We start from the raw sequence: 8,069 nt of genomic DNA on the forward strand, positions 1-8,069 counted from the left end.
ACTGGCAGAGAATTAGGAGACTGCTTGGGCCCCCGGGGAAGCGGTGTTCCCCAAGATAGGAGTTCTGTATCATCCAAATCTGGGCTTGGCCTAGAGCAGCGCGAGCCCGGCCAGACCCTTCTCCTGGCTTCCCCCAAGGCCACCCTACCACACCTTCCGTTTATCCATACAAACTTTCGGGGAGGACAGGTCTTAATGGGAGGTGCATCTCCCTTCCAGGGCCAGCCAGAGAGACAAAATCTGAGCAAGAAGCCTCCCCCCACCCGGAGGTCTTGGTCACTATCAGATCACTACCTGGTCTCTTCTCCCAGCCCTCTTCCCAGAAGGAGGAGGACCTATTTGCTGCCCACCTAGGATGATGGAGAGACCCCCCTAAGTTCTGGGGGTCCGGAGCAGGTCCCTGGCCCTCGAATCAGGGACTGCCTAAGTCCCCCGCTCAGTGAGGGTTGCCTGTACCTGGAGCCGAGGCGGACACACCGCCGCCCCCGGGTAGCCGGGGCCAGGCCTGGCCAGCCAGGCGGACGCTGATGGGGGCGTCCCCGCTCTACGGCGGCGGCGGGAGGAGGCGGCGCGGGCTGGGCCCCGGGCGGCTGCCAGGGCAACCAGGGATTTGCGGCTGGGCCGTACCACTGGCAGCGCGGCAGGGGCGGCCGGCCGGGCCCCGCTGGGCGCAGGCCCATGGAGGGCGGAACCCTGGAGCCCCCAGGGGAGGGCACGGCACAGGTACGAGCGCGGGAGGCTTGGAGGTGGACCCTGACCAGGACGGGAAAGCTCCCCAGCCCCTGGGAGTGCGCACACCACCACTGGGTCCTTGGGGTTCTGAGCACGGTGCAGGGGAGATCCCGGTGGTCGCTCCCCCCCGCCATCTGCACGTACCCACACACCTGCCCTTGCGCCGGCGCTCACCTCTCCCGGGGCCCCGGGAGCCGGCGCCTCTGCTCTGGCCGGGAGAGCAGGGCCCGGGGGCCGGGACGGCGGGCGCGGGGGCGTCTCCCGCTGATTGCGCAGCGCGATCTGCCTCTGCAGCCGCAGCACCTCCCGCTGGGACTCGCGCAGCAACCGATCGAAGTCCCGCACGTGGAGCCACTGGGGACCTTCCTGAGGTTGGGGGACAGGGACAGGGAGGGGAGTCAGGCCTAACCCTTGCCCGCCCCATGCCATCCCCTGGAGAGCCCTTCGCCTTGCTGGAGGGACTCCAATGCGCGGGAGTGTGCACACCCTCACAAGCGTACATGCCTGGTTACATGTGCATGCGTGTGTGGCCACATGCTCCCGCGAGCCCCTGTGCGGACATTCTGAGTAACTTATTTCTTGGGTGCTCTCAATGTGCCCAGCACTGTGCTAAATGCCTTGTGAACATTTACAGGGGATGTGTGGATGCATACAGCCAGACCCACCGGCACACAGCCTCAAGCCTGGAGCACAGAAATGCCCAGGTCTGAGAGTCATGGCTCCACCCCCTTCTCCCCTCTCCCACCTGGGCCGTTGCCAGGGGAACCTACTCCCAGCAACCTCCACCGTCCCGTTTCATTTGCATCTCATTAACATCTTGTCCGCATCCCACAACAAGCAGATAGCCCTGTGCAGGGCTGAGCTGGAAGAGGTGACCAGGGCCTCCTCGCACCTTGCCCACCAGGGTAAGCCTGGCCTGCAGCTCCCTGCACTCCCGCTGCAAGGCAGCAATCTGCTTGTCCTTGGCCAGCAGTGCACTGGCTGTCTCACTGAGGTCCCGGGCTCGCTGGCGGGCTAGGGCCTTCCGACACAACTCCAAGCTGGCCCCCGGCCGGGGCAAGGGGGCACTCACCTAGCCAGAGGAGGGGTAAGGCCAATGGTCACCTGAGGGCTGGGGCACTTCTCCCACTCTTCATCTCCTTCCTCCCAAAGGAGGAGTTAGCATGAAAACCTGGGAGGTGGCCACCTGCTTCCACCTTGACTGGGGTCTCAGAAAGCCAGCAGCCTCGCTCTACCCCATCCCGGCAGTGAGAAAGGATTAACTCTACATCTAGAGTTTAGGATTAAAGGATGCTGCTAATTTGGGGCTGCCACTGTGACGGGTCTCATCCCTGCCCCCACTCCAGCTCTATACCCTGAGATGAGCTCAGCAGGAGCTGCCGCCAGCACCAGCACATGGTAATCCAGAACCCTGCTCCCTGCCTGCTCAGGAACCTCCCCACTACAGCTCCAGAAACCTTTGGCCTCCTCGCCTGGCCAGCTTCTGCCCTTCCTGCACCTTATCCCTTAGATTCTTGCTTTCCTGGGTGCTGAGTCTGTGACTCCCAAGCTTCAGACAGCCCTCAGGCCCAGCCCTGGCTCCCCTCTTCCTTGGTCGCCCAGCCTCCGCCCAGCAGCCTCCTGTCCTCACCACCCTCAGGTTCGTTTCCTGCAGCTTTCGGGCCCTCTCCTCCAGGCGCTTGGCAATGACCGCCAGCTCGGCGTTCTTCCTCTTCAGCCTCCGCACCTTCTCTTCCGTCTCAGGGAAGCTGCTCTTCCTCTGACAAGGGGTCAGGCAGAATTGGGGCATGTAGGGAGCACCCCACAGACCCAGTCCTAATGACCCAGGTCTTGGGTTAGAGCCCTAGGCTCACAGTGGGGTCCTTGGCAACTTTAGGCAGGGGTTCACCCTCTCTAGGTCTCAGCATTTTGTCACCTCCATGGAGCCCCCACTTGGAGAGATGTTCATGGGGTGAGGAGGACACTGAGGCAGAGGGCCTGGCTCCAACCAGAATGCAGGACCCCAGTCTCCAAGCCTCACCAGCATCTGGTTTTCCTCCTTAAGGATGGCACAGCGCTGCCGCAGCTCCCCCAGGGCCCTCAGCAGCTCCAGATTGGGCCTGTCCCCAAAGCCCATATTCAGCTTGGCCTGGCATGGGAAAGGACCAAGGACAGCACCTCAGAAACCCACGTCACCCAGCCAGAACCTTCCATGTGGAAGCATCCCCCATCCATGGTCCAAGGAGACATGGAGATGAAACGGTTTTCCCCGCATCCCAGGTCTTCAGAGAGGAGCACAGGAGGCCTAGGAGAAGGAACTGTCCAGTTCTTCCTGTCCACATAGGCACCCCCAACCCTGGCACCCTCCTGTTCCTCCCTTTTTCGTCCCACTCCTGCCCGTCTTCTCCTCCAGGGACATGCCAGCTAGAGCTCCCACTCCCATCCCTCCAGACTCCCCTGCCCTCCCCCAAAGTCCTGTTCCTTCCCTCTTCGACAGGAGCCGGCTCACACCCACCCCAACCCTGGCTCAGCCCAGCACCAAGCCCCCTCCCTTCATTCTACTTCCTCTGCACTGACTCTCCGTGCATCTCCACACTCACCCTGTACCCCCCAGCCCCCAAGGACAGACAGACTCATGGAGGAAGAGACACAGACAGACAGACACACTGTCAGAGGGAGGCACAGAGAGGAACGGGGCAGCAGCAGGGCCAGATCTAGACAGACAGGCAGAGAGGGTCAGAAGGACGGGCAAATGATGAAAGAAATGGAGCCCCTGAGATTCCTGCTTGATGAAGAGAGGACAGATAGCCACAGAGACAGTCCCACAGACAGGCCAAGAGAGGAGAGGTGGGCAGTAGGGATGCATACCTCGCCTCACCTCCTGGCCAGGCTGGAGGACACGGTGAGAGACCCCACCTTGCGGACCCCAGCCATCCACAGATCCCTTACCTTCGGGAAAGCCTCTACTTCCTCATCCTCTGGCCTCTGGCAGGCGGGTCCAGAGCTCGATGCTTGCTGGCCCAGGCTGGGCAGACAAGCCTCTGCTTCTTCAGGGTCAGTGCCCCGGATGGGCCCGGAGCTCCCGGCTCCTTTGGGCTCGGAACTCTCCTCAGCCCTCAGTTCTCGAAGCTGCAGAGCTGCTGGAGGAGTATCAGCGACACTTGGGGCTGCATCACCAGGTTCACCCCCTCGACCTGGAGTCCAGCTCTGCCAGGTGGGCAGTGCCCATGGCTCCATGGCTCCAGGGTCCCCAGGCCGTGGGAGGGTTGTCAGTTGCTCCATGGTACTGCCAAGGGTCCCCAGAACCCAGGCCGGGGGACATCACCCAGCCAGGTGGGGGGACTGGCGAGGGTCATGCCAGGCCAGCCCTGCTCCCCTCTGAGCTCTTGCTTCACCGACACTCCATCCAAGGTGGGCTGAGCTCTTCTCCACCTACAAAGGAGGCTGCAGAAGGCGCCAGGGCTGCCGGAGCTGGAGCCAGGGGTATGTGAGCTATGTTTGCTGGTGGCTCTGTGTGTGTGTGCGAGTGTGTGGAGGAGCGAGGGTGTCCCCGTGCGGGTGGGGAGGATGTGCAGAGGCCACTGACAGCTGCGCCTGGGTGAGGGTGCGTGTGTATGTCACCAGGTCTGTCCGTGCAGGTCAATGCTGTCTCGTGTGTTGGGAAGATGGGTGCCCCCACTTCTGTGTGTGGAGGGGGGTGGTGCTGTGTGTCACTGTCTGCCCATTGCAGAGTTGCCAGTTGTTTCTGTGTGTGTGGGTGTCTGTATTGCAGGGCTGTGGCAGTATGTGATGCTGTCACTGGTTGTATCTGAGTGTGTCAGTGTCGTGCAGCTGTGTGCATCGTTGTCGTCGTGTGTCTGTCAGTGTCTGTGGGTCTGGCCATCCGTCGCAACCCCTCAGCCCAGCCAGGGGCTTCAGGAGCTGCTGGGGGTGATCCCCAGTGGTCCGCTGTGGTCCTTTATCTCCGGCTCTGTTCTCCGCTGCTGCTCTCTCGCTTGCTGGGTGACTGGGCTGGTCCTAAGGAGGTCTGGGTCGATGGGCTGCTTGCCTCATAGTCTCAGCCCCTGCTGGCCTCAGCTCTGGGGACTGCAGGGGTCCCTTACAGTCCGGGAGCCTCGAGATGGTGGGCTCCGAGGAGGGCTGAGCCTCAGAATTGGGGGGAGCGAGCCGGGGAGAACCAGCCTTCCCCTCCTCCTCCTCCTCCCCTCCCACCCACCAATAGGAAGTCGGCTGTTGGTTTCCATGGTGATGGCGCTGGACTGGTGGGCTGAACCGGCTGACAGGGTCGGGGGACAGAAGGAAGAGCAGGTTTCTCACGGGATGTCAGCCCAGGGCTCCCACATGTGGCCTCCCACCCTCATCTTCACACATTTTCACACCTTCCGGAGTACCGAGGCGAGCGGGGTGCAGATGGTCCTCCCCACATCGGGTGAGACTGATAGAGACGGAACGGGGGAGGGTATGATAGAGATCCAGCCACAGAGAAGGGCAGAACTAGAAAAGATGGGACTTGAGATGAAACAAAGAGAGAGAGAGAAACCAAGAGAAAGAAACCAGGAAGACAAGCAATGAGACAGGTAGAAATAGACGGAGAGAATTGCTTCCGCTTCCTCCTGGCAGATTGCACTTGGTGGGCAACCTGACTGTCCCAGGCCACCAGGGAAGCCCACATAGCCTGTTGGGTTGGCTGCGCCCTGAATTGCCTGGAAGTTCACCTTCTGTGTAGCCTTAGACCTTGTTGCTATGAAAAAATAATTTGGGGGACAAGGACGTGAGAATCCCCCCAGCCAGGCGTCAGCCTATATACAGGGGCGGGGAGTCTAGACAGAGTCCCCAGAGACAAGGGTGTTGGGAGAAGCCCCGAGAGGCAGCGCCTCTCCCCGCTGAACCCGGGACTCATTAGACAAGCCAGTTTCAGCCAAGGTCGGGGGCCCTCGTGTGGCACCCCCACAGAATAGCAGCAGTGACACTGAACCCTAGAGCCCCTGACTGACTGTGGGCTCCACCCAGGCAAGAGCCAATGGAACTGGAGGTAGCGGGTGCATGGGGAGGAGTGGACATATTCACTTCCCTAAAGCAGTGTGTAGGTCAACACGTACGCCACTGCATGATGTGTTGCTGATGTTTAGGTCAGAGTATATATGCATGCCGTTATGCGCTTGCGTGTGTATAGTATGCATATAGAGAGTAGACATATCTCTGTTTCTGTATATGTGAAGGGGCCATTGTGTGTATATATGCGTGTGCTATTATGTGTCTATGGGTCACATAATAAAACAAGAAAAACACATTGGGTGTATTTGTATGTATGTTTCTGTGTCACTGCATCTATGTCTGTTTGCCACTGTGTCTATGTTATGTGCATGGGAGGCTATCATTGCATGAGTTTATAAATTGCAACACATCATGATATATATAGATATGGATGCTACTATATGGCACAATATAGTAATTGATTACACAATATATGATGTGCTCATATAGTCATGTAAATATGCATAATGACTTGGTTTGATTTATATATATGTATATCACCACGTATCTATTTATGTATTCTGTATTTATCATGGTCTATGAATGTGTCTCTAGGTGTGTGTATGGAGCCACTGTGTTTATTATGCGAATGTCACTGTATGTGTGTGCTCTTCTATGTGTAAGACACGTCCTATGTTTCTATTATCGCATGTGTGTACTACTGAATATGTATGTGCCCTGGGTGTGTGTAATCCCTGTGTGTCATACCAGCCACGTCACATGTGTGTGTGTGTGTTAGTGGCAGACTGCATGGGGCCTCTATGTGTAAATGCATTTGCATCTCAGTGCGTGCTTTGTATATGAGTGTCTGAGCCCTTGTCTAAGATGTTGTGTATGTGCCACAGTGGATTTTGCCCAATTTTTATAGGACCTAAGACCCCCTAAACTTTCTTAGATTACAACTGGATGTAGGCAGCTTTCAGTTTGGGCGTGTAGCGAGTGAGTGGGGGGCAGGATAGGGCCAGAGCTAGGGTAGAAGGTGAGAGGATACCTTACATCCCTGCCCCTTTCTGCAGACGGCCCAGGCCCTTCTCTCCTCCAGCTGTGGCCTGGCCAGGCCCAGAGCCCTCTTCTAAGCTCATAGGCAGGGCCAAACCCATATCTCTCAGAGGAGTGACAGAGGTTCTCCCTCTCAGCCCTTCCGTGTGCCCATACTGTCTGTGTGCCTGCCGCCCGCATTCAGCTCCCCACCCCAGCAACAGAGTCTCAGACAAAAGAGAAGCACAGTCCAGTCTTTATTAGCATTGGGTCCCTGGCACCACCACCCATTCCCCTCCATGTACCCTCCCTTCCCACCCCTTCCTCGTCCTTGCGGCTGCGGCTGCATCAGGGTTCCATACGTCCAGCCCTCCCCGCCCCCAAAGACTGCAGGGCAGCAGAGGAGTGACTGTGGCCTTTCCCCAGCTGTCCGGAACCAGGAAGGGCGGGAGAGCCATGGAGGTATTTCAGGCATCTGGGCAGAGTAGGGAGGGGCTGTGAGGTGCTCACCTGTCACAAGAGGTCCCCAAGCGCCGAGGAAGATGGTGGCGGGCGGCGGGCGGCGGCGGTGGCGTGATCTCCGAAGCCCACAGTACACTCATCCATAAAGTAGGAAACACTACACCCTCCAGTGCTGTTAGTAGTGCTTTCTACTTTATGGGTGACTGCACTGTCTGTCTGTCCGTCGGCGTGTACTCTTCAGGCCGCCCGGGCCTCGCTGCTCCAAGAGCCCCCCAGCCCTCCTCGTGGCTTCCTAAGATCACCCCAACCCTGCCAGGGCCCCTACTGGGCCTTGTGGGTGGTGACTCAGCATGGCGCCAGACTTGCCTCCTCTACCTCCCTCCCCCACTTCCTCTTCGGTTCCCTCTTCCCTTCCCCCTAAAGGCTCCACCCCATCCCCCCAGTTTTAGGGACACTCAGGTAGAGACCAGGGCCTCTGGAGGACTCACCTTCAGTTCTGTGACCCCTTGGCTGGCTGCTCCCAGCCATGCCACCCACCCTCCAGCGTCCAAACGTGGCAAACACAGCTCCCCCCGCCAAGGTCTTGGCCTCCAGCCTACCCCAATCCTGAGGTCCTGACTGCCCAGAGCCTCAGTCCCCACCCTCCGCCCTCCCCACCAGCCCAAGGTCCTGACCCCCCAGGGCCTAAGTCCCCAGCCTCCCCAACAGCCCAGGGTCCTGACCCCCCAGGGCCTCAGGCCCTGGCCTCCCCACCAGCCCAAGGTCTTGAACACACCAGGGCCTCAATTCCCAGCCTCCCCACCAGTCCAAGGTCCTGACCCCCCCAGGGCCTGAGTCCCAGCCTCCATAGCAGCCCAAGGTCCTGACCCCCCCAGGGCCTCAGT

At 59.3% G+C, this 8,069-nt stretch overlaps 1 protein-coding gene across 16 annotated transcripts in view; it reads right to left on the reverse strand.

Annotated features, from left to right (window-relative positions):
- TSPOAP1 (TSPO associated protein 1) overlaps positions 1–7,869 on the reverse strand; it is a 30,625-nt gene extending 22,756 nt beyond the window's left edge. For 12 of the 16 annotated variants that reach the window (XM_033183636.1, XM_033183646.1, XM_033183642.1 and 9 more), the window contains exons 1-5: positions 3,661–7,869; positions 2,753–2,860; positions 2,363–2,491; positions 1,625–1,804; positions 907–1,098 (exon numbers count right to left, since the gene is read on the reverse strand). In XM_033183636.1, coding sequence (XP_033039527.1) covers positions 907–1,098; positions 1,625–1,804; positions 2,363–2,491; positions 2,753–2,860; positions 3,661–3,993 — 942 coding nt within the window. In that variant the 5' untranslated portion in view covers positions 3,994–7,869. Of the gene's footprint in view, positions 1–456; positions 606–884; positions 1,099–1,624; positions 1,805–2,362; positions 2,492–2,752; positions 2,861–3,660 lie in introns of those variants that run through there. The other 4 variants (XM_033183647.1, XM_033183644.1, XM_033183651.1 and 1 more) reach the window with 3 other exon arrangements.
- Positions 7,870–8,069: the final 200 nt, after the last annotated feature.

This window comes from Trachypithecus francoisi, unplaced genomic scaffold, assembly GCF_009764315.1.
Source record: "Trachypithecus francoisi isolate TF-2019V2 unplaced genomic scaffold, Tfra_2.0 Lachesis_group20, whole genome shotgun sequence".
NCBI lineage: Eukaryota > Metazoa > Chordata > Mammalia > Primates > Cercopithecidae > Trachypithecus > Trachypithecus francoisi.